We start from the raw sequence: 25,942 nt of genomic DNA, 5'->3' as shown, positions 1-25,942 counted from the left end.
AGTCGCAATCACTTGAGTTCTCTTTGCATTGCACATGTGGAAATTAAACATAGCACTGAGTTCTACTGTATTTTTTTTATTTGATTTCACCGTTTAAGTGCTCTACGATCACGACCATTTTTTTCGACCACATTTCTTTCTCAAGGATGATGCTTTATACCATGATCTTTCAAAATTTTATTAATGCATTTTCAGTAATTAAACCAATTATTAGTAGTTTCAGTAATCTCCTTAATTGTGGATTGCACAAACGTTGGACATTACCATTCTTTCATTATTATTTATTCTAACACCATTCCACACAAAAATTACATAAATATATACCTACCCGTTCACCTGCTTTTGTTGTTTTATATTTCTTCATACATTCTTTAAATATTTTCTATATTGTGTATTTTTGTCGTACAGTTACTTATTTTTTTAACTTTAGTTTTTATATTTTATTTCTTCCTAGTTTTATTTACCCTATATTTTAATGTTCATATTTATTTCCTATTACTATTCATAGTCTTCTATTTTAGGTCACGAGCAGTTCTCTAAGCATTTCACTGCATATCGTACTGTGTATGTGACAAATAAAATTTGAATTTAATTGTTTTGCTTGCTTGATGCAGGCGAATAATTTGGCCCTTGTGGAGTTACATCTTTGTCTTGACCACAGGATATCTGTCTTCTGACATGGTTGTTTAAAAAATGAAATGCTACTCAATGCATCAGTTAGGGTTAAATAACTTGTTGCCAGCTGAACCATATTAATCACTACAGTAATTATTCAATGGAAGTGTCTTAACTATTTGCTTAGGTAAATCCAGGTGGTGACCATTTCTCATGTATTTTCATAAACATTTAAATGCTCATGAAAATCCTTCTTAGGCACAAAGCTGAAACCATGACAACTGAGTCTGAGTTGAAACAAAAAGCTTTTAATGACGCTGTAAACAGACTTCATTCCAGTACAAAAAAATAAAATAAAATCCAACACAGTCTTTAAAAACATCCAACATTAAATACTCTACATTAAATATCATTAGTAGCCCAGTCGGAGAGCTTTTTTTTATTAAACAAATTTATTTCAACCAGCCAGAGTAGTGCAAAAGTTAGCCAAAACACAATCTTAAAAGTACAAACATGCAAATAATAAAAATGGTCTTTAAATGAGTTGGAATGATAATGGTAAACATCAAAGAAAACAATACCCAGTGTCTAAAAAAAAAAGAAAAAAAAAAAAAAACAACTGCCATGACTTTTCATTTACTTTGCCAAACATAAAAAGTGTAAAGTAATGTAATTTTAATGAGTGGGTGTGTATCTGTGCATGCAGTTAAGGGGGTTGAGGGAGATAAAAGTTCTCCTTCACAGAGATATTTATACACTGATGTGTGTGATTGTGTGCGTGTGTGTGTGTAGGTAGTGATAAAGAAAAAGGGAGATATAAAAAGTTTTCATGCTAATTCCTGTAGAAAAGGAGGCCGAGACTATTCATATTGTGCAAGCCCTGTGTATGTGTACGTGTGTGTAGTGTATTTAAAAGAACAAAGAGAATCTACTTGTTTTTAGAATAAGAAGTAAGTGCTAAGCAAATGTGCATGTGCTGTGTGTGTATACAGTGTGTGTGTGTATACAGTGAGAACAGTGCTATCCTTTAAATGCCATCCACAGTAGCCTCATCACTGTGCTTTACAATCCTAATGTAACTACAGAAGCTTGCAGTCACTTATATCGAGCTACAGAATATTACCACTAAAGCTAGAAGACATGTAAAGAGTATGTGTTTAAAGAAAGAAAAAAAAAAAAACAGACAAAAATGTCCTGGATGAAACCATGCTGGATCATCTATGATATAATGATCTATGGCAGTTATTCGTTAACAATCTTTTAGCAGGTTTACAGACCAGGTTACACATTAGATAAGATTAGTGTGAACCAACATTCTCTAATTTTAAGGACTGGTGCAGGTCTAGGATATTGTTCCTACCAAACAGTAACAGACCTAGCATATAAAAATGTGTAGCCTGAGTTTCCAGGTCACGTTTACTGAACAAGCAGAGGCACAGAAATAGAATAAGTCCTCCCATCGGGGAAGGAGGGAGTTTACTACCAGGTCTGTGGTGTAGTCAAGGCCATATGCAATCTGTACACACAGTCTGCTTCCACCAGTGCGCTCATGTGTGCTTACTTCTAATGAAAATGTACCCACTTATGCAGTACATTTTTGTATTAAAGAAAAATACCATGCTGAATCAGTTGCATATTTATCTATAATAATTAACATGTGATCCTCAGTGGCATATATATAACTATTTTAACTTTATTTTTACTACGTTTTATTGACATGTCGGTCTAGGCTTTTTCACCTAGGCTAAAATTTTCCTACATTATCTGTTTAATAGAAGTACCAGTAGGATTTAGCCAGTGCTTCAGTGCCCTGCCTTAACAGCTCATCTTCTAAAGCTATAACTTTCATGCTAATACAGCCACCAAGGCCATCACACTCATTGTCTCATAAATCTTTTACCTCGTTTAGTGTAACGGGTTTGTATGAAGCTACATTGCATTCTGGAACTTTTCCAATGTCCAATATTTGGTCTCACCACTACACCTTTTTGGAATTTTGTCTTTGATGACATTGAGTATCACTGGAAAATCGTGAATGAAAAAAAAAAACATATTCTTACTTACTTTTACTCTCATCACTTACGTTTAAGATTAAAAACATATTTTCTTCCTTTAAACACCCTTATAACTTTGCTAGCAATATTCCTCTGTGACAGCAGAAAGCTGCTACAGTAACTACTCAATAAAATCAATGGCACCAACTAACAAATTAGCACCATAGTTGCTAAATACAATACAATCAGTTTTACATAAAGATAATTAAAGGTGGACGTCACTGGCAGGGTCAGACAAAAGCTGTCAGACAAAAGCTGTGCAATTGTCTAGACATATGGAACACAACATGATTGCTTCATTTCACTTAATGCTCTACGAAGAACATGGATGGGTTAGTTTTTCATTTTTATACAGATTCTGATTAAAACCTTGTCTAAATGCCGAAACAGTTACAAAATAGTGAAATGCTACTAATCTTATCATTCATGAGACTAGTCATGGTAAAATGACTACATTAGACTGGACTACACCACAGGACACATGTCATCTTCAGTGTTACTCATTAGTAGAGGCCTTAAAAAAAAATGTACCTTGTTTGGTCATATGAGGAAAAAATGATGTAGACCACTGCACAACTCTCTGACTGTAGGCAGGAATGAGCAAGAAAATGAGAGACCTCATACTTGCAACAGCTGACCTTAAGCTAAAATCCTCTTTGGAGAACTCTTTTGCTAAGTGCTGTGGCGACGCTTTAAACAAAGAGCTCTGGTAAAGATGTTAACAGGTACTAATCATTTAAGAAGAAGTTTCATTCATCGCTTTTAAGGAGTGCATCATCTTATGATGCTAATCATGTAAAGGCTAGTACAGAGCAGTTAGCATCATGCTAACCAGGCCTTGTTGGCCAGTTGGCTTTTATTCAACAGTATGTTTTGGGCAAAAATGCTTTCAGCCCCAGAAGAGCCCTGTATTCAAATCCTGCTTCAAACAGGCCCTCATCGATTTCCCCGTTACAGAGAAGTGTGTGCTATCTACATAACACAAGTGGCCACTTGCAGGAGTGATAGAAGGTGAAGTAGAGAGCAGAGTAGAGAGCAGGTTTACAAGACAGCTAGCTGAGTACAGTCATAAAGTTTTATCAGCTGTCAACTATAGATGAAGTAGCGGCTACATTTAAATCAAATTTAAATAGAGTAAATGTTATACATATCATTGAAATATATAATTGTTTTATTGCTATTTGGTAAACTGCAATGTACAATATTTTGTTCAATTTCTGCTCTCTACAAAGATGCATTTAACAATGTTCTCTTGAACGAATGCAGTATTATATTGGTAGTGAGGATTATATCTAAATGAGACAAAAGGGGAAGTCGAAGAAGACCTGTTTATATATATTAGAATTCAGGATATGTTCTTGACACCTTTACTTTAAACTGCGGAGCTGTTAAACATGAATTGCCCAAAAAGTCCAATTATATAATAAATGATTGTTCGAGTGCGGATTAAGGCTCTAGAGCAGCCTGCCCAGGATGAGTCCCTCTGTGGAGCGAGCCTCTCCCCTTACAATCTCCAGAAAGCCCAGCTTAGTGAGGAACTCCAGCCTTAGGCGGTCTGTGGGCTGCACCTCACAAAACACTCCCTGTGAACCTACAGAGAGAGAGAGAGAGAGAGAGAGAGAACAGGGACTATTTCTTCATTCTCTTTTCTCAAAACTTTTGTTTATTAGGGTTTTAGCCATCAAGCTGATTTTGAAATGTCACGATTTGGATGTGGGAGTCTTAAAAATATAAATTTTGGAGGAAGTTTTATTTCTGGCTTTCAGAAATCATTATGCAATCCCATCTTAAGTCATTTAGCATCGAGACTTCATAAAAAATGTCAATTATGACTGGTGCTAGACTAGTCATTCAGCGCCTACAGTATTTATTTGTTGTAGTTACCAGTTCATTTCAAGCCTCGTATTAACAAAGGTCTAGAAGATGCTGTATAATAGTAAGATGCTCTAGTTGTTGTCCTGGTGATAAAATTTTAAAGTGCTGGTGAGGTCAAAGGTTCTTGGTTCTGTTTCCTTGGCTAGCTAATTTGCAGTGAAAACACAATAAGCAGTTAAAATTGAGTCCCTAGCTTATGAGCTGTTTCTTACCATTAGCTTTGAGTGCTGTGAGCAGGGCTGTGAGAAGGCTTCTGCTGACACTGCAGTCGACCAGTTCAGGCAGCGCCTCAAGGCGGAGCTGAGACGGGAAGTGGTAGAGCAGGGAGTCAGGGTAATCCTGCTCTTCATGCAAACTCAGCAGCGCCTCCTGTGGTTACAGGGAGAAGTGAGAATATTGAATGTTTTGTATACGTATCGGTATGTCTGTATGTGACGAGTGACATTTTATAATAGAGAGTGTTTATCCATATTCTCTGGAATAAGTGTTCAATTAATTAATATATTAACTTAAAGAAAAAATGATTAAGCTATTATCGTATATGATGTTCATCTCCCTGGTTTGAACTCTAACCTTCTGGGCAGTGTGTCCATTAGCAACATGTGTACGTGTGGGGTATTTGTCTCTCATAGCGGGCAGCCAGCTTGCCTGGCACCTCTTGACAAATGACCTTACATCCAGAATTCCAGCAACACACCCACACACACCCAGCTCATCCTCCAGAACGAAGCTATACTCTGGGCACAGGGCCAAAGATGCACCCAAATACCTGAGCACGCAAACAAACAAACACATTCAGAAATATATATTTTTAAGTTCCTTAAGGTAACAATGTTAGGAATTATTTTTAGAACAGTATAATGAAAGAGAAATGTCTGTGAAGTTTGCATGTTTATTAATATTACCTGTCACCCATGAAATCTGGATGAAGCACAGTTACATCCTGAGCACCTCTGGTTTTCTGATAAAGTTGACGCACCATGCGGTATAGCTCCATCTAACAGTACACAGGATTAGAGCACACATACAGGTACAAATACAAATAACACAAATACAAATAACAACTGCAAGAGCAGTGCGCAGTTAACACTTTCCCTGTTTTTCAGTCTTTGTTGTTCTTGTAAAGATTATTACTATAGCAAATTTACGACAGAACTGTGTATCACCGTGCAGCGAGTCATGCTGTCGATCGGCCTTGACCTTACTCTGCGCATCTCACCTTGTCTTTGTGCTGGAAGGGCCGTATGTTGTACAGGCGAGAGGTGGGAAACAGAGGAGGGGGGTGGCTGAACAACTCACTGCTAGTGCCTACAGGAAGAAGCATCTTCAGCACACACCAGATAGAAAGAGAAAAAGAAGGAAATGATCACAACTATATTGCAGGAACCGCACTCATGCTCTGCTAAATGGTCATTTTCATTAGTACCTGCACTTCCCCTGACAGCCCTCCTTTAAACACCCAGGGCTCCGCCTCCATGCCAAGAAGCTCCGCCCCTGATGAGGCACCACACCCTGTTGAGCAGATGCCACTCAGTCTCACAGCACATGCAATCACAGGCAAGTGCTATATGAGAATGAGGATAAAAAGAGATACTCACAATGAAAACAGTTCTTCCAGGAGCCCAGTGAAGAACTTTCACTTATCACCCGACCCTCTGAAAGTGGTGAAAAAAAGAAATGAGGAAGATGCACGTATCAGAACAATTCAAATTATTTCTAGTAGAAAGCAACACTCCCATATACTCTCTCTCTCTCTCTGTGTCTCTTACCCAGCCAGCTGATAAAGGCTTTGGCTACAAGCAGTGTGTTTCTCAAGTCCCAGACATATGGATAAAGGTCATAGAGTACAGCTCTGTTCACACTGTTCACCACGCTGCCATGCAGAACCGCAATCTCATCACATGCAACCAGAAACTGGCCTGCTCGCACCCGCCACTCCTCCATCTAAGCAAAAAATAAGATTAATAGAAGTTAAGATGGAAAGATCTGGATCTATTACTCTATTATTTTATAAAAATTAAAAATTAAATTAATTAAATAATAAAGAGAGAGCAGCGGGAAAAGGATCAATTTAGATAACTTTTTCCGATAAAGGTATTGAAACATGGCGTATTAGCCAATACTGAATCAATATCTAATTTAATACTGTATTTTTTTTTTACTTACGTAAGCACTTTGCGGTTAAAGACTTTCAAAAAATGCATATACTGAAAAATAACAAAATAATACAAACAGTATCATAAAGTACAAAATATAAATATAATAATCTATCCTAACCAAGTAGGTGAGGTTTTCTAATTGCATAACAATAAACATGTAGGCACTTCTGTTATGTTGTCTTTTATCTAATTGTGTGTGTGTGTGTGTGTGTGTGTGTGCGCGCGCTCTTAGGGATCTGTCATTCAAATACTCATTTTCAGCAACTGATATATCCTTGCCAGAGTAGCTGGGCATACTGACAATATCCCTGAGACATATGATGACTTTAAATATAACAGAATGTTTAAAAGGCATGCACATGTCAAAACAATTTCCACACATATCTCTCTCATCCGTCATCTGTCCATCCTTCCCACACAGACCATTCTGGATCACCTTCTGTGGCTGCATCTTCTTGCTGCTGCCGTTGACACTGACATAATGGCAGTGGCTTTTGAGCCAGGTAAGTGCCTGCAGCAGGCTCTGGGCAGGTGGACCATGCTCATGTGGAAGGTAGTGCAGTCCCACCAGCAGTCGCACTTGGGCCTCGCTGAGTGGAGATTTCCCAGCACATGGGCACCTTCCTGAGGCCTTTTCCCAGCCTTGGTCTTCAGGGACCCGTTCCTCGAAATCAGTCTCAGCTGAGACCTTGACCACTGAGGTGGGAGAAGGAAGCAAAGCCCCAGCAGCAGATGGAGATTTAGACTTGGCTCCATGCAGATTGTCTAAGCTTTCCGGAGATTTAGGTTTGGAGGGGAGTGCAGACGGTTTGTGCTCTGTAGGCCTGTTCTGGCGTCCTGAAAAGAAGATTTGAAGAAATCAGAGTTGCTTAAATGTCTAATTTAATACAAATTTTCCAGGAATACTTTCCTGGCTGCAGAATACATACTTGGTTGGCATATGGCAGATCACTTTTATGACACATTGCTTAAAACATGTTTTTTCTGACATTTTTATACAAAACATGCATAATTCTATGTAACACACCTATTATGTACTGCATGACTTTTGTGCATTTATGCACGATTGCATAAATACTATAATACTATTGACCTGGTATTATTAAAAATGGCATTGAATATGTATGTGAATTATGTGTGTTTTGTTTATATAAGCAGGGGTCCCTGAAAAATCAATCATATGTAAGAATAAGTATCAGTGATATGTAACACAAACTTGAGCTGTGTTTTCGTCTTTAGTGGATGAGTGGTGTGTGTAGAATACCAGGCTGTAGAGGTTGGTTCAACTCAGTCATCCAGTCTTTCAGAGCAGCAGAAAGCGCTCGCTCAGGACAGTACTGATGCCCTTTACCTACACACACACATACACACAGCTAAGTTTATTATTATACTATTCATTTAATCCTTGTATATTTTAGTTAGCATAGCATTGATCTTGGTTTCTTTGTTCCTTGTCTGGATCGCTTCACCAACTTTATGAAAAACGCCCCTGCAGTGACTCAGTATTACATGATGAAGGAAACACTAAGGGGAACAAAACATTTTTATCACCCACTACGTTCTTTGTCTGTATGGCATTTACAGTACTGTGCAAAAATCTTGAGTCAACCCTCATTTCTTCACATTTTGCTTGCAAAGAGGCACATTTGCATTTTTAATGTCATCTTTAGTAACAGTTCTCCAGGGTTCGTGAAGGACTTTTTTTTTTTAGTCCAGTCCTTTTCACCAAATGTTTTTTGTTTGTTAAGCCACACAGTGATCTATGAATCATTTAAGCATAAAACCCTTCTGACTTAGTGAGAAATGATGATCAGGCCATATATTAGTATAGTGGTGATGCTGAATGGTGAGTGGTTGGAACAGATGAGAGAGAAAATGAGGTTGCTGCTGAGTTTGTCCCATAAACTAACTATTTGTAAAAAGTGTATCTTTAGGCACTTTGTAGGCTACCACAGCAAAACATTTATTCCCATTTCTTTAATTTCTTTAATCTACATTATTTAACTTCATTTAAAATGAAGTAATAATGGAACTCAAAACTGTTGCACAGGTGTAGTTTTAAGAGTTGTTTAGGCAGGAATGCGTGTGTATACAGCTCAAAACCTCCATCAGTTGTTAAAGATAGCGGCTATTTAGAAAAAATGCCCAGTGATTTCTGAGCTTCAGGAAATCTCCCGGCGCTCTGCGCATAACACCGGGCCAACTCATGTCGGAAATAATTTATAAACGGTTTCTAAACGTGGGCTATTTTTTTTTTTTTTACTTATAGTATTTGTTAATTTAATTTAAATGAGGTTTGGGCTCAGGACTTCAGAATCGTGATTCTACTCTTTAATTTACTCCATAGTTTTAATCAGCGCTCAGCCGCATGCATTAAGTTTTCCAGAGCGCACCGGCAGAAGTAGACTAATGATTATGAACGCGTCGGGAAAACAGCAAGCAGACTTAAAAAAAAAACGTTTGCGTTCATTTTTTGACGCGCTCAAGTTCACCAAAAACAATACAGAGCAGCACAGCTTACAACACTTACAAAATCACAACACTTACAAAATCGCAACGTTTTCGTTATTGTGAGTGCGCTTAAATAAAAGTTAAGTCTTATAAAGGCATGTAGTCTTATATAGTTTTATTATATAGTTTTTGCACATTAATCTGACAGCAGTTTTTTCAGCCTGTCACGGTGTGCGCCCAAATCAATATCGCTCCTCGCTCACTAGTTAGGCGGCCTCCCCTTCAGACATGCGAAGCAGCGGGACCGCAGAATTACACATGACTGGTGAGCTATCGTTACTATGGTTGCCCGGGCTTGCACCCCGCGCTATAAAATACTCGGGGTTTGTTGGGCTACAGTGGATTTTACTACGCGCTGTGTATGCAGCGCGCATGCAACAACGCGGAAGTGCGGCATGCAAGCAGGGCAAATGGAACGCGCCCCGGTGACTTCAAAGGAGCGAGAGGTGGGAGGGGGCCATCCGCGGAGAGCAGAGTCAGCGCGAGCAGACGGATGGCCATTGCACTCACACCGCGTAGTAAAATCCACTGTAACCCAACAAACCCCAATCATCACCAGCCGTGCCTTATTCCGTCATGTCATGTGGGCATTATAAGCTTTGTATTGAAAACTTCTAACTAAAAAGTGGCAGCTGGCACGCCTAAAAATAGACGCAGGTTATTTTTTTTATAGTCTAAATAAAAACCCTCCGATTTAATTTCCTATAGTCTAACCAGCGCTCAACCGCACGCATAGTTTTCCCGAGCGCGAGGAATTTTTTTGTGCTAAATAATGTTTATGCAGTATAAGAATTCCTATTAATCCTGGGTTGTTCTTTTAGTGTCACTATAGTGCTTTACAATGCCAGACAACATTCAAATACAAATGATTCACCCTCCCCAGGTGTGAATCGGCTGTTCTCACCTATACATTCAGAGGAACTGAAATGCACTTCTCCACACTTTAAAAACCACTTGAATCTGAGGCTCTTCTGGAGACTTTCAGTGATTTCAATTTGTGTAATTTTAATCTCCTGGATTCTAGATTCTAAAGTTGACATTGTTACCTTTTTTAATCATTGGAATGGAAGAACTTGTTATTTTCCTTATGATAGCATAAATTGCATTGTTTTTAATCAGTCTATACACAATAATATTATTTGGTATTTATTTTTTTATTTTTTTATTTTTTAAACGGGTATGGGGGCTATCTTGGTTCATTAATCTCCGTGCCTGGTTTAGGTTTAGTATTCAGTGCGCATCTGTTATATTACAACTATCATAACACTCAAATACCTTTTATTGGGGGTTAAGTGACTGATGTGCCTAACATTTTTCAGCTGAGCCTTTGTTTCACTGAATAATCAACCACCGCGACACCCCCCTCTCTCTCTCACACACACACACACAGAGCCGACCAAATCATTAGCACGTCCCTTCCCCAAACAGCACAGACATTTACTTACACCTGAACTGAGTTGTTTGAGTAACATGGGTCGAACCCGTTACAAATCATAACAGTCTACTGCATTTCATTCTTATAATAACGCAAAAACACAAGCGGGGCGGAATGACCGACATCAGCTGACGCAGTAGAACGTCCTAACACTGTTTTAATTTTATGGTAATTTATTTCAGTTAATAAATCTACTATAAATTTAAAGAACACAAGAAATAAGATGACACAAATCCATACACGCTTTTTTTCTAATTACAAGTGATAGAAGGCTCACTGTGTTAACATTTATTGTGCTTAAATTTTATCCTAATAAGATTTGATTTAATTTAAATTCTAGAACAGTGGCAGCTGGAACACCTAAAACAGATGCAGGATAATTTTTTTATAATCTAAATAAAATGCTGTTTTAAACGTGGGCTATTGTTATTTACATGCAATATTTGTTAATTTAATTTAAATGGGGTTTGGTCTCCGGAATGTTGAGCATCAGGATCCTCTTCTTTACTTTCCTACGTAGAATCAGCGCTTAATCGCACGCATTAAGTTTTGTAAATTCGTTTAATGTTTAATAGTAAATAATGACCCCCGTTGCGCTGTACCACCGCTCGGAAAACCTTATGAAATACAAGTTTAGGACAATTATGATGATCTGCCACGGCGTGCGCGTGTGATGGGTGTACGCCCAAATCTACTATAACTACTCCCTCACGCCGTAGGCTCCCTGAATAGGCGACAAAGGGACGGGGCTGCCTATTTGTGCCGGCTGGCGATAATTAACGTTAATATGATCTCGGGCTTGCTCCGCATTATAAAAGCAAGGCGCGGAGGTTTGTCTGAGGTCTGGGAAGTACGTGATGTAATGGAGAATATGAAAGAAGCATGTCAGTGGGGAGATGTGACGCGCCCCGGGGACTTTAAACAAGGACATTAGAATTCCGCCCTTTGATCTCCGCGCTGAGGACAGCGCGAGAAAGAGCTGCGCGAGCTCCCGCGGCATCTACACTCCCGCACCGTGCCCGCCCTCGCAGCCCCGCTGCCGAAGAGGAAAAGTGTGGTTAGGTTTTTGCGTCAGCGAGAACTCGCGCCGGCCATCGACAGCGGGAGAAGCGCCGTCACGAGGGAGCGTGCAGGAGCGCTGCCTCCGCGTGCTCAGTTCTGCCCCTCGCACCAACACTTATCGTCAGATGTGTGCCAGCATGCCAGTGTGGCACAGCCCCCGGAACTGCACATGCACAACCTTTATCCCATTCTTTCCATTCTCCCTCCTTCAACACTTTCCTTCCCCATTTTGCCTAAATAAATTACCCTTTTCCCGTAAGACCTCTCCTCGTGTCCGTGCTTTATGGTGCCGCCCGTGCAACATGGGTCGAATCCGTTACAGATCATAACAGTCTACTGCATTTCATTCTTATAATAACGCACAAACACAAGCGGGGCTGAATGACCAACATCAGCTGACGCAGTAGAACGTCCTGACAATGTTATAATTTTTATGGTCATTTATTTTAGTTAATAAATCTACTATAAATTTAAAGAACACAAGATATAAGACGACACAAAACCCTACACGCGTCTTTTCTAATTACACGTGATAAAATTTAAAGGCTCACTGTGTTAACATTTATTTTGTTTAAATTTGATCCTAATAAGATTTAATTTAATTTAAATTCTACATTTGTATCGTCATTTTAGTTCTGTGATTATAAATTTGTTTAACTACAATGTTTTACTTGATTTTATCCGCTACTACGTGCAGTTCTAAAACTCCGTGTCTCATTAATCCAGCAGAGAATGAACTAAGGCATGAGGCGTCAGCCTGTAGTTATATAGCGCCACTCAACGGTAAAAGCCAGCAAACGCACAAAGCCAAACGGTACCGCCGAGCACGGCGACGGTAGGACCTACAGTCCGATTGATTAACCACTGTATGTGCATTAGAAACATATTAGAAACAGGTCACTTAAGTCCAGTGCAGTTTAATCATAATCAAATTTAACAAGCATATTAATGACTAATTTTTCTGAAAGTACAGCTGCGAAAGCAGTCATTTTCTATAAAGTCCCATATATTAATTTGATAATAAAAATTGAATAATATATCTATTGAGAATCAGAGATAGTGTGTAGAAATCCATCAATATAGGATGAATAAATAGGCCTTTAAGTGCTTAAAATGTCCAACCCTTTTTCTCTCATCTCATTTTTATCTCGTCTTTAATTGAGCATTGATAAACTAACCACACGCATGTCTCACCATCCCTCTAGGACTTATTTAGATGTCATAGTCCACATATGCCTTAAAGACTTAAGGATATTGGGCTTCCACAAAATCTACAGTACAAACATTCTCTCTTTTCTTACCATTATATTCCTTCCATTCTTAGTTTTTACTTTCCATCTCCTCTCCTGTCCTCTGCTCTCCTCTCCTCTCCTCTTCTAATGTCTCCTATACACATCTTTCCCCTCACCTTCTCTCTTCTCCTTTCCTGCTTTGTGCCATGTCCCAAGGGTATGCAGAGGGATGTAGTTTGCTTCGAATTCACAGTTCGGATTCAGCAGCAGACCCCTGAGATGAGCTTGGAGGCCAGGGGGACGACCCTTAAAAGGCCCCAGGAAGACACGACGTGAATCGTAATCGTTGGCGTGCAGATTGTCCCACACCAGAGGAGGGCGCTGTAACACTGACTGCACCTCCTTCAGTGAATCAGCACCCAGCTCTCGAGAGATCACCTTGCTTCCTGTTTGATGAATGACATAAATATATTGATCAGGATTATCCGAGAGAGAAAGTGGTAAGAGAAAATGTAATGAAAGTGGAATAGTACTGTAGTACTGCATTGACTACGGACACATTTAAGTGAACACAACATGGAAGAAAATATGACGTAATACATAAAAAAAGCAGACGTACACCGTATTGCCAAAAGTATTCACTCACCTGCCGTCACCTGCATATGGACTTAATATGGAGTACGGAGGAATGGAGTAACATCGGATTCTAGAGTTTAATATGATGTTGGCCCACCCTTTGCAGCTATAACAACATGAGAAGGCCTGGGATCGGCCCCTCACGTCCAGTGAAAGGGAACTCTTAATGCTTTGGCATACCAAGACATTTTGGACACTTTCATGCTCCCAGATTTGTGGGAACAGTTTGGGGATGAGCCCTTCCTGTTCCAACATAACCTTGCACCAGTGCCCAAAATAAGGTCCATAAAGACATGGATAAGCAAGTTCAGTGTGGAAGAACTTGACTGGCCCGCACTCCCTGGTCCTGACCTCAACCCGAAAAAACACCTTTGGGATGAATTAGAGCGGGGACTGCGAGTCAGGCCTTCTCGTCCAACATCAGTGTCTGACTTTACAAATGCGCTTCTGGAAGAATGGTCAAAAATTCCCATTAAGACACTCCTAAATCTTGTGGAACGCCTTCCCCGAAGAGTTGAAGCTGTTATAACTGCAAAGGGGGCCAACATCATCTTAAACCGTGTGGATTAAGAATTGGAATTTACTTAAATTCATATGCCTGTGAAGGCAGTCGAGTGAATACTTTTGGCAATACAGTATAGTGTACAGTATGTGTTTTTAACACCCGTAATATCAGTTTAAGGTTATATCATCATTATTATACAATCATTTTATTATGATTAGGAAAATGGTCTAGGTGCATTTTTCTAATTTGGATAAAGTAGGTTGTTTAGGTTTGAGGATTGATTAAAGGGATATATCAGCATGCTCACCAGTCCAGATGACTGAAATGCCAGGCAACAGATCTTCACCTACTGTTAGTAGGTATGGAGACTTGGACACACTGGGAGAGCAGAGTGAGCCGCAGTACTCTGAGCAGAGAGAAAGAGAGAGAGAGAGAGAGATTGAATCTGGAAAGATCTACCTGTATAGTACTTGTTTTTTCAGTAAACTATATACAACAGTACACAGACCCAGGTACTTAAACAATGATTTCTAATTATACATATTATTACTGAGCAAATGCTGATGTACTGATAATAAACATGGAAGGTGGCCTACCGGTGGGGCAGAACAGGAAGACAGACGGCTCCCCCAGGAAACGGAAGATCTCATTGGTCACAGACACCTGAGCATGAGCGAATGAGGAGAAAGCTTCAGTATCGGCCTGACACATGGAGTGATCGATGTCGTCAAAGAGAATGGCAAAAGCCTGGCAGCCCAGTTCTGCCACCTAGTAGTGAGGACACACACAGAAAAAACAAGAATAAGTAGAGCAGCCTTTGGTATCACTTATGGGACTTGAACTAAATGAAAGATATTTTAATCCCAATACTCCACTGCTAAGTTACATGATAAAGTAGGGCTGTGTGGGTGTGTGTAGGAGTGTATTTACAGTATGTGTGCAGTTAAAAAAGTGGAAGCTAATAATAATTGCCCTTGTCCTGCAGTCATTTCATTAGATTTATATGCAGGCGTGTCACTGTCTATCTAAACGCATGTATTTGCAAACCTGTCGAAGTTTACGCTTGAGCAGTGTGAGGTCAGAGGCACTAGAGAAGACGATGTCCTGACCAGGGGAGAGAGCGTATACAAACTTCAGCCCTCGCGACTCCGCTTCATGCACCAGTTCTTTCAGTTGAGCTGCGCAGGCAGTAAGAGAGAGAGAAAGAGAGAGACAGACAGAGAGAAAGATTATTTATTATATAATATAAAAATTATTTAAAAGACAGAAGCTAAGAGAAAATAAATAATTGCTAGATTTGTCGTATACCTTCCTCCTCAGTGGAGTATACCTCTCTCCACAGCAAACGATGTTTCAGATCATCTTTAGGACCATAGAGATATGTGTTCAAACCCCATCTTTGCATCCTGTGTACATAACAGAAAAAGGCTGTGGTGAACAAATGACATTAAACAAAATATTAGTATTATGTTTGAAAGATGCCTGGTTACTTTAATGTGTGGAGCAATCGGGGTTTTTTTTTACATTCTTGTACCTTACTACAGCAACCTTACTCTAATGCTTAAAGTTAAAGTAGGGTTTTTATTTATTTATTTTTCATCATAGCCTATTGCTGGTGATTGCAGCAGGCACAGTGTAGCTTGGTGTGTTTGGAATTCATTAGCAATGCATGCCTTATGAAAGTTGAGTTTGTGTCAGTGTAACTGCTGTCATGGTGTGAACTTGTGTGTTTTCGCGCCTTGCTTACTCAGAAGGCTCCTTACAGAGGCGGCATCCCCTTCAGCAGGTGCGTGATGGGGCGAGGCTGCTAGTTTGACATGGCTGGGTTAGGGAGATGAACGAATGGATCTTGGGCTCCTGCCATGTTATAAAAGCAAGTCGAGGAGCTTTTCGAAAGTGACAATGGGAGAAAATTAATGGTTGCAGTTAATGCTCAGAACCTAAAGTTATGCAGCGAACCTTAAAGGCAAGAGCGGCATGCAGGCAGAGCAATGCCACATGCCCCAAGGACTTCAAAGGCAAGTAAATTGAATGCGGCTGTTTGATCACGGCACAGGTAAGAGCGGCCAAAGAACTGGACATGCTGCCGCAGCACTTTCATCTGCGCTAAGAGTCAGCTCACGCAATCCAGCTGCCAAGCATTAAAAAAAGGCTGCTGTGCTCGCTGTTAAGGCCCCCATACTCAGTCAGGGTAAGCTGCCCGGACGTTAGAAGTCACAAGGCTGGAGGCTGATACATTTCTCACTAAGGACCCTGTTTCCAGCCAGGAAAGCTGCCCAATTGACAGACGTTACAGAGATTCCTGCATGAGGCCACGCCAATGAATGGCTGGGTGGGGCTGACTGACCATGTCTGTGATAGCTGCGTCAAAGATTGGCTGGGCTGCCGGCCATGTCTGTGAAAGCTGCCACTTTCCAGCCGGAAAAGCCACGCAGGTGTCAGATGTCATGGCGATTGCCACCTGAGTCCATGCTAATAGATGACCAGCTGACCATGTCTTTGAAAGCTGCGTCGAAGTGCTGGCTGGACCAACTGCCTACATGGACGCACTCTGCCACACCGTTGCTGCCCACACTCGCCAGCTGAGTGCCCCTCTGCCAGCTGGGCATTGCCTGGATAAGCACGTGCACATCCTCACTACTTTCCTCCCCTGCTTTCCTTCCTCACTCCTTCATCCCTTCCCTTTTGCAAATTTTTCCTAATAAAACTACCCTTTTCCCGTAAGACCCTGCCTCATGTCTGTGTCTGTGGTGCTGCCTGAGTTAAAGATCTTACACTGCTCTAAAGTTCTTAAGCCTTAAGACATTTACTTAGATTAACACTGCAATAAGTCATTTCATTGCTTCTTCTTTTAGTTCTTGATTAATAAAACATATTCATTCTAAAACTTTCAGTTATTCTCATTTTTAACATGGACCATACTAGTACAGTTCTACATAATGTTTGCTTGATGACCCTTTTATTCAAGCACTTACTATGTGACATAAGCTGGTTAAAGTACATTAAAGAAATGGGTGCGAATGTTTTACTGTGACAGGCTGCAAAATGCCTAAGGGGACAATTTTTAAATTGGTTGTTTCCATAACCATAACTGCAGCAGAAACCCTCTCAGCATCACCAGTATACTAATCACCGGCCTGATCATCTGTCATCATCTGCACCTGTTTCTCACTGGGTCATGTCTGTAAGTTAGATGTTTTTTAGGCTTTAATAATTTATAGGTCACTATGTGGCTTAATAAACAAAACCATTCCTCCACACTGTCAGATTCAGCACTGGACTGAAAATGAGCCATAAACTTGCCAGAGAAGAAAGTCAAAAAGTCCTTCAGGAAACCTAGAGAACTGTTCCTAGAGACTGGTTTAAAAATACAAAAAAGTCAAATATGAAGAAACGGGGGTATTCAAGACTTTTGCACAGTACTGTAAATATTGATTCTATGAAAAATATTTTTTGCAATATTACCATTAAGTGGGTCTGGATCGTTTTTCTTTATATCTGGCTTCAAAGCTCAGAATTTTCGTGCTCAGCCCCAAAAGATTTATGCAAGTCTGTTTCCTCTCCTTAAAAGATAATCCATGCAGAATTGACCTTGCAGGCAGAAGAGACCTTTAAATGAAAAACTCCTCCTTCATAAATATAGAACTTCCCCAGATAGACTCCTTGAGCTGAGCGTGCATTAAGGACGGTGCACTTAAAGAACATAAAGCGGATATGGCACAAACAGCATGCTAGGCAATGGGAGACTTACTTCACTATCAATAATGGAGCAGATGGATTCTAAATCATTATCCCTGTTATTACCACTACAATATTTCTGCAGGTATAATATCTCAGTGAATATTTTACCTGTGATTCTATGCTTGCCCTTTTTTCCGTCTAAAGGACCATATGACCAACTATGCGCACTATTTCATTGAGGCTGATCTAGTCGAGGCAAAGAGACGCTTTGCAGGTCAATACAAGTTCAGATTTCATATTTATAGCTCTTGAATGATATTTAATCCGTTTAATGGGTCCACTCAGAGTCAGTTTTAAAGATTTTTTTCAGTTTCTCTGGATACTGATATGGCTCTGAATGAGTAATCAATAGACAAATACCCGTGGATCAGAAAGTTTGGTCTGCGGATAAAATCGTTCATTCATTCAGCTTTAGTACAGTATACTGGTCAGAGGAACACTGGGTGTGACCACTGGGACCAGGAACACTGGGTGGGATGCCAGGTTATCCCAGATCACTATGTACACACACATAGTCAAACACTCATGTACACCTAGGGCAATTCAGACTGGCCAATTGACCAACTGGCATGCTTTTGGGAGGTCAGAGGAAACTGGAGCACCTGGAGAAAACCCATGAGGACACAGGGAGAAGTAGGAATATATGCTTATCATATCATGAATTAAGTGAATAGACTAGATATCACCCTATGTCACATAGGGTATTATGAGTGGCCCTTGTGTGAGTATTGGCCGTCGTAAGTGAGTGCTGGGTAGCTTTGTAATATACAGTGTATGTGTATTTGTGTGTGTGAGTGTGTGTGTGTGTCTGTGTAAGACTATAATAAGAAGCAAAAAACCAGATGCCCTACATATACTGAAGTTGAACTTCAATATGCTGAGTCGCTCTGAAATATTAAAGCACACCACCTGAGAGTTGCTCCTGTGCCAGATAGGTGAAGGCTGCAGCTTTGCGCTAGTGCATAAAACACATACCTCTGGGTCAGTTTTAAAAACAAAGCCTTTCCTGACTCTCTTTCGTTCCCCACCATTTGGATGTCATCGGTTCTGTCACTCTCAGCTTCAAGTCCCTTCAAGAACTCTCAAGTCCCAGCTGGATAAGCATTCTCACCTTCCCACTTCAATATCCTTCTGTCTCCCTTGCTCATTTACTATTAATCCTTTCTCCTAGTACTGAACCTGGACCAGTGCCTTAACTCCCTTTCTAACTCTTTCTCTCTGTTTTTTTTTTCTGTGTGGGTAGAATGTTCTCTCTTCTCCTCTCTTCCTGTCCAGATGGTGTCCTGTTCATTTTGTGTGCTTCAGTCACAAACTACAAAGATACACTGTTAAAAACACACATTCTGTTACAAACAGACAACAATCTGATACAGAAAAAGTGGACAGACAGAGAAATATAGAAATGTACATAAGGAATTCACGGACACTTTTCTCATTTGCAGAGCTGCTTGTAGCAAAGAGGAGACAATGGGCTTTAATATAAAATGGTTTTTTATATGGGACATTAAGTGCATTCATACTGTATACTGAGTTGGAACATGATCCATGAATGCATGGTTTCTAAACCAAAGAGAAATTTGAAATTCTTTTACATTTAGGCAGCTGGCAGACACCCTTATCCAGAGCAACTTACATTTTTATCATTTTTGCTTAAGGGGTCAACAGGGTTGTGGTGGGATTTGAACCTTGGACCTTCTGAATCATAGTCCAATGCCAAACTGACACCCAGGCAACATTGTTATGATACATAATATGTATCAGTAGCTAGATGCCAGGGGGGTTCAGGTCAAACTGGGACTTTTGATTGTGCAGAATATCATAACAGTTATGGGAGTAAAAAATTATCTTTATTTCTCTATATACAGTGCCTAGCAAAAGTATTCATATCCCTTAAACTTTTTCAAATTACATCACAACCACAAACATTTTATTAGGATTTCATGTGATTGGCCAACACAAAGTGGTACAAAATTGTGAAGTGGAACAAAAATTACAAAATTTTAAATGTTTTCAACATTTTATACAAATAAAAATCTCTGTGTGGCATGTATTTGTATTCAATTCCCTTTACTCTAATACCCCTAATTAGTACACAGAGTCCACCTGTGTGTAATTTAATCCCAGTATAAATACAGCAGAGATTTGCTACAGAACATAAGTGAAAAAACAGCATTATGAACACAAGTAACACACCAGACAGGTCAAGAATAAAGTTGTGGAGAAGTTTAAAGCAGGGTTAAGTAAAAAAATATGTGTATATATATCCCAAGCTTTGAACACCTCACAGAGCACTTTTCAATCCATCATTTAAAAATGGAAAGAGTATGACACAAGTGCAAACCCACAAAAACATGGATGTCAGAGATGCACAACTCAGGTGGGAGAATCTGTCCACAGGACGACTATTAGCGGTGTACTCCACAAATCTTACCTTTATGGTAGAGTGGCAAGAAGAAAGCTACTGTTGAAAGAAAACTATAAGAAGCTATAAGCTTTGCAGTTTGCGACAAGCCATGTGGGGGACATAGCAAACATGTGGAAATTAGTGCTCTGGTCAGATTAGACCAAAATTGAATTTCTTGGCCTAAATGCAAAATATTGTGTGGAAGGAAACTAACACTGTGCATCATGTTGTGAGGATTCTTTTCTTTGGCAGGGACAGGGAAGCTGGTCAAAGTTGCTGGGAAGATAGATGAAGCCAAATACAGGGCAAATTTATAAGAAAACCTGTTAGACACTACAAAAGAGGTTAACCTTGCTGCAGGAAAACAATCCTAAATAAACAACCAGAGCTACAGTGGAATGGTTTAGATCAAAGCATATTCACGTGTTAGATTGACCCAGTCAAAGTCCAGACATAAACCCAATTGAGAAACTGTGGTATGACTTGAAAATTGCTCTTCACAAAGAACAATGGGTAAAAATTTCACTGTCTAAATGTGCAAAGCTGGTAGAAACACACCCCAAAAAAGATTTACAGATTTAATTGTAGCTAAAAATGGTTCTACAAAGTACTGACTCAGGAGGGCTGAATACAAATGCATGTCACACTTTTCAGATAAGTTATATATCTGCAATAATTTATTATTTGCTTTCCACTTCACAATTATGTCATAATGATAGGATTTTTTTTTTTTTACCTTTGTTTAACCAGGCAAGACAGATTAAGAACAGATTTCTTATTTACAACTGTGGCCTGGCAAAGGCTGAGCCTTTTGGGGGAAATAGGGGAAATGTAATACAGTAATGTAATTAGAGTTATACATAATGTAAGTAATGTAAGTTTACATAATGTAATTAGAGTTATACACTCTACACAGACACGTCTATTCTGCACATTAGCTCTAACTTGTTATTTTCTCACCCTCTCAATCTCTCTTTCAGCTATAAAATTCATTCTCACTTCCTCCATCTCTCTCTCCCTCTTTCTCTATCTCTTTCCATTTCACTCAAGTCGCTTCAGTGCCCATCTAACGCCTAACATCACCACAGTAATCATCACTTTATCGATTCCCACCTCACCCAGGGAAAGTGGAATCAGCCTGCGTCACTCGATTCTCTAAGGGATGATGGTAAAGGCACTGGGTCATGTGAAACTGCAACTCAGTGGCACCATGCCAGCAGTAGTCAGTGCCCAGTCGTTTTCACTGGAAAGGCCATTCACCAACAAACTGTGTCTCAGTCACAGCTTATGCAAGAAAAAGGACTGAATACAGATCTGAAAATGTTCATTAGCCATTAACCATTAGCTTTATCTGGCCTGGTGTGTCGTCTGTGTGTGAGCGGCATACTCACCACTGAAACAGCACTTTTCTTTGCTCCATGGACCAGGGCCGCCCATAGAAACCTGCCAGAGGGACAGATATACATGCATAAACACATTCACATAAACAGTACTAGGAAGAATTCCATACATGCTCACTCTAAATGCTAAAATGCATGTGCAGTGATTTCAGAACCCCCATTAGGGTGACATTAGTGGGACGTGTCAGTCTAATCCCTCTAGCCCTTAAAAGTATTACGGGTTTATTATGTTTACATTTAATTTGCAATATCAGTATTTCACTGCTTTAGGTCCTAATAGGTCGTATAGGCCTTAAGTTAGATGTTTTGTTGTTTATGATTAAATAATTGATAACTCACTGTCTGGTTTAACAAAGAAAAATAAACATTTCTCTGAAACTGCTTAGGTACAGGGACAAAGTAACGTTAAAGTACTTGGATTACTTATTTGATGTAACGAGTAATCTAATGCGTTAGGTCCGCCATTTAAGTACTCAGTTATTTAGTTACTTTTTCAAAAATTTAATCCATTATTTAGACAATTTATGTAATCCCATCTCACCTATGCAGTTTGACTATGAGAGGACCGACGCGCGGAAAGATATAAACCTAATCACAGTGCCAAAATTCGCGGTGAATCATGATGAACTGTACTTACGGCCACCGCGTAGGTGAGATAGGGGTCTTTGTAGTTAACAGATTATGGGTCAAACTTCACTGAGTGATGATGGTAGAATAATTATAAAGGTCTTGACTAAAACAACATGCATGAGGAATCACGAAGGAGTTTTCATTTTCTGCAATGAAAAAGTACTCTAACTAGTTACTTTAATCAGAAAGTAACGCTGTAATGTAACTGATTACTTTTTAATGACAGTAATTTTGTAATGTAATTAGTTACTTTAAATAGGAACGTCCCCCAACACTGCTCAAGACCATATTTAAAATACAAGAAGGTCTGGCTCCTTAAAGGCAAAATATAAAGAAATGAGTGGTGAGTCTTAAACAGTACCACATGTCCAAGGATTTTTTTTTTAAATATGGTATTACAAATCCAAAATGTGCAATAATATTGGAGCTGAGTAAATGTCCTATTAAAATGAAAGACATAGATATAAAGCTTCAGTTTGACAATATATCTGTATTTTTAATTTTTGCAGAATAAAAATGATGGTCCAGTAACATTTTTATATCCTGACAAAAGACATAATAATTTTCATACAAATTTAATAAAATTCATAGCATATTAAAACTATGGCACATTTACAGCGTTTGGCAGACACCCACATCCAAAGCCACTTACATTTTTATCTCATTATACTGTACATATGAGCATTTGAGGGCCTTGCTCAAGGGCCCAATAGGGGCAACGTAGAGTTGGGATTGGAACCTGGGACCTTCCAATGCCCTAACCACTGAGCTACACCTGACTCTGCAGGCTCTATAGGCGATTAGATGTTAATTCATCTGATACAATTGAAACAGGCTGATAGTTTGAATCTTTGTCATTATGAGTATTCAATCATAATGTTTATGTGTTGCAAGTTTAATACTTTATGTATGTTCAGTATCTGCTGATCGGATCTTATTTAGCCATTAGTGAATTGTATCGGGTTTCGGTGTGGTGGTGGTGATGGTGCTGCAGGACAGAAGTGGGTCAATAGATAGAGCAGACAAACACACACACACACACACACACACACACACACACACTGTATATTGTATACACCCACAGACTGACATTTACCCTGCTGGGTGAACGATTAAACCAGCCAATAAAATAACATGGACATACAGACACAAGATACAGACAATTAAACTGTGTGTGTGCATGTGTGTGTGTGTGTGTGTGTTCTGACTTGGTATAGGAAACAAAGAAATATTTCACAGCTTTGACCTTGTGGTGGTCCCCACAGGGAAACTTTTGTAAAAATATATAAATAATAGTAATAGTAATAATAATAATTATTAATATAATATATTATTAATAATAATTAACAGTCCAAAGGACTTGTAACCCCTTATCTGTTCATTTGCATCCTGTCTCAATTTGGATAAAAAAAAGCATCTCCTGAATAATCTAATGTAAATGCTTTATTTGTAGAGGTAAAGATATGCTGCAATAATACATATTTCACTGGAAGGTGTTAACAAGGATATTTAGACAAGTGTGTGTGTGTGTGTGTGTGTGTGTGTGTGTGTGTGTGTGTGTGTGTCACTGCATGAACAGCCTCTCTCTCTGAACATGCCCATTTCTACTGTACTGCGCTGAGGCTGCATGAAATACATCAGCTGGTCTGAACTACTATAAGAGAAATGGATAAGAGGAAGCAGACTGAAGCTGGTGTGGAGTGACGCATGCGCAGTGCTCTGTCTCTCTATTGTCTGAACGTTACATTTAAACCCAGCCGACCAGCCTGTGCAGCAGAAGTGCTGATGGTTACACAGACACACGGACGCGCTGCTTACCTTCCACAACCCCGCACAAAAACTCCTCCTTCCCCTCCATCTCTCGCTGGGATCAGATGCTCGGAAAGGAGAGTGTAATCAGCAGACAGCGCCGCTCTCACACCGCCTCATCTCTCCATCCTCCCGCTCCGCTCACACACACTCACACTCACACTGCACTCACACACACTCACACAGGACGCTCGGTTTAAGCTCTCGGTGCCGCGCAGGTTTACTAGACCACTGTGGTGTGAGTAAACACTGGGTGATGAGACGGTGATGCTCGGCGCTTTCTCTCGCTCTAACTGTTGTGTCACTCGCCAGTGATTCGTTCATCTTTATGAATCTTTTGAATGAACCAATCGAACCGATTCGACCCGGGAAATATGATTTGGTTCATTTTATAAGCTTCAGTTTATAACTTTCTCTCCGACCATATAGGGAAAAGGAGGATGAAGCCAGGGGCGTCGTTTGGAGCTTTAGCCTAAAGATGGAGGTGCTTACAGAGCTGAACTTTACTTCAATAGACTTCTCTATAGCGGTGGAAAGATGAAGCCTCGTTTAGGTGTCGATGCTTCCCAGCCAATAGTTTCACCCAAAGATTCACTCCATGAAGCTTCATTTACAAGCTCATTGTACTGCCATCTAGTGGACAAAAATCTAGTTGCAGCAACTAGATCCTAACATTAAAAGCAGCACTATACATATGGGCAAGTCATATTTTTTACATCATATTTTATACAGGTAATTTTTTAAACGATATATTCACCTGAGAACATATGTAGGAAGTGTGGAGGCCAACGGTGGTTACAATTGTATTTATTCTCATTTTATAACTCTGCCTCCGGTCAACATCTCTGCGCACATTCACACACTCCAGACAATCTGGGTACACCAGTTACCCTAATCTGCAAGTCATTGGACTATGGGAAACCGTAAACCTAGCAAGCAGGAGGAGAACATGAAAACTCCATGCACACAGACCCTGAGGAGGGAATCAAACCTGGAACATGGAGGTGCAAGGCGACCTTACTAACCACTAAGCCACCATGCCTCCTGGTAGAAACACTTTAGCGCTGTCATATTCTTTGAGTGTCTAATGTGTATTACTCTCTTCAAGTGATTCCATAGCATCTCTATTGGGTTGAGGTCTGGGCTCTGACCATATGGACCAAGATCAAGACTAAAGGGAGGATGCTTTAACACTTGTGCAGATGCTTGGCCATGGACATGAATAAGTGTCCGGCTTCTTCTTCATGATATATATGTGTAATTAATAGGTTTAAAAATCCATGGTGCAAAGGAAATCTTTGTGCACATAACTACCAGCTCTGAATCTAATAAATCTATATGGTCTAGCAATTTTCTACAGTAGGTGCCATTTTTGGAAGAAATTCCTTCAGAATTTTGCTGATAGTTCTTCTCTTTCTTGATCCATTCGAGAATAAAATCTGTGTAGCAAGTGTCATGCTTGTAGGACCACACCATCTGCTAATTGGTTGCATAATTTGTGATGTCGTTGGTGACATCACACTCAGGGAAAGAGGGTTTTAGAGACCAATGTAACAATAGCACTGCACTGATAAAACCATAATAAGAAACAGTAATAGAGTGTCAACTAGTCGGACAATAAAGGAACAAAAACAGCAGTAACAGTAAATTTAACAATATACATATAAGAAATAGAGAGATCAGATTCAGAGGTTAGCCACTCATATTGCAGCAGATAAACTGTGCCATCTTGGTATAAGCAGGAATGGTGCCATTTGTGTCTGTGCATGTGTTTGATTGCTAACTAAAGTAGTTGTTCATACTTTTCCACCACCAGGGCCAACAAGAGTCATAAGGAGACAAAGACTGGGGTGAACTGAAAGAATTGTAAAGAC

The 25,942-nt window shown here is 39.8% G+C and overlaps 1 protein-coding gene across 1 annotated transcript; it reads right to left on the bottom strand.

Moving 5' to 3' along the window:
• Window positions 1-939: 939 nt before the first annotated feature.
• si:dkey-183c6.8 (protein O-GlcNAcase) lies at window positions 940-24,344 on the bottom strand. Its single transcript, XM_053491687.1, has 17 exons — window positions 24,078-24,344; window positions 21,621-21,672; window positions 15,393-15,490; window positions 15,132-15,262; window positions 14,681-14,852; window positions 14,392-14,490; window positions 13,120-13,389; window positions 7,968-8,054; window positions 7,140-7,540; window positions 6,314-6,488; window positions 6,143-6,199; window positions 5,971-6,056; window positions 5,764-5,868; window positions 5,450-5,541; window positions 5,118-5,313; window positions 4,757-4,913; window positions 940-4,260 (listed from the first exon to the last, which is right to left on the bottom strand). Exons 1-17 carry the CDS (start codon window positions 24,115-24,117, stop codon window positions 4,124-4,126), a joined length of 2,355 nt encoding a protein of 784 aa, XP_053347662.1. The 5' UTR covers window positions 24,118-24,344; the 3' UTR covers window positions 940-4,123.
• Window positions 24,345-25,942: the final 1,598 nt, after the last annotated feature.

Source organism: Clarias gariepinus, chromosome 1, assembly GCF_024256425.1.
Source record: "Clarias gariepinus isolate MV-2021 ecotype Netherlands chromosome 1, CGAR_prim_01v2, whole genome shotgun sequence".
Lineage (NCBI taxonomy): Eukaryota > Metazoa > Chordata > Actinopteri > Siluriformes > Clariidae > Clarias > Clarias gariepinus.
This window is presented reverse-complemented; position numbering and strand designations above follow the sequence as displayed.

Bases quoted from the DNA above. Each gene is read 5' to 3' on its own strand.
- si:dkey-183c6.8 (XM_053491687.1), bottom strand. From the start codon at position 24,117: ATGGAGGGGAAGGAGGAGTTTTTGTGCGGGGTTGTGGAAG. The intron at 7,541-7,967 runs GTATTCTACACA...TCTTCTTTTCAG, and splicing joins GAACCAACCTCTACAGCCTG to GACGCCAGAACAGGCCTACA. The intron at 5,869-5,970 runs GTACTAATGAAA...TGTGTGCTGAAG, and splicing joins GGCTGTCAGGGGAAGTGCAG to ATGCTTCTTCCTGTAGGCAC.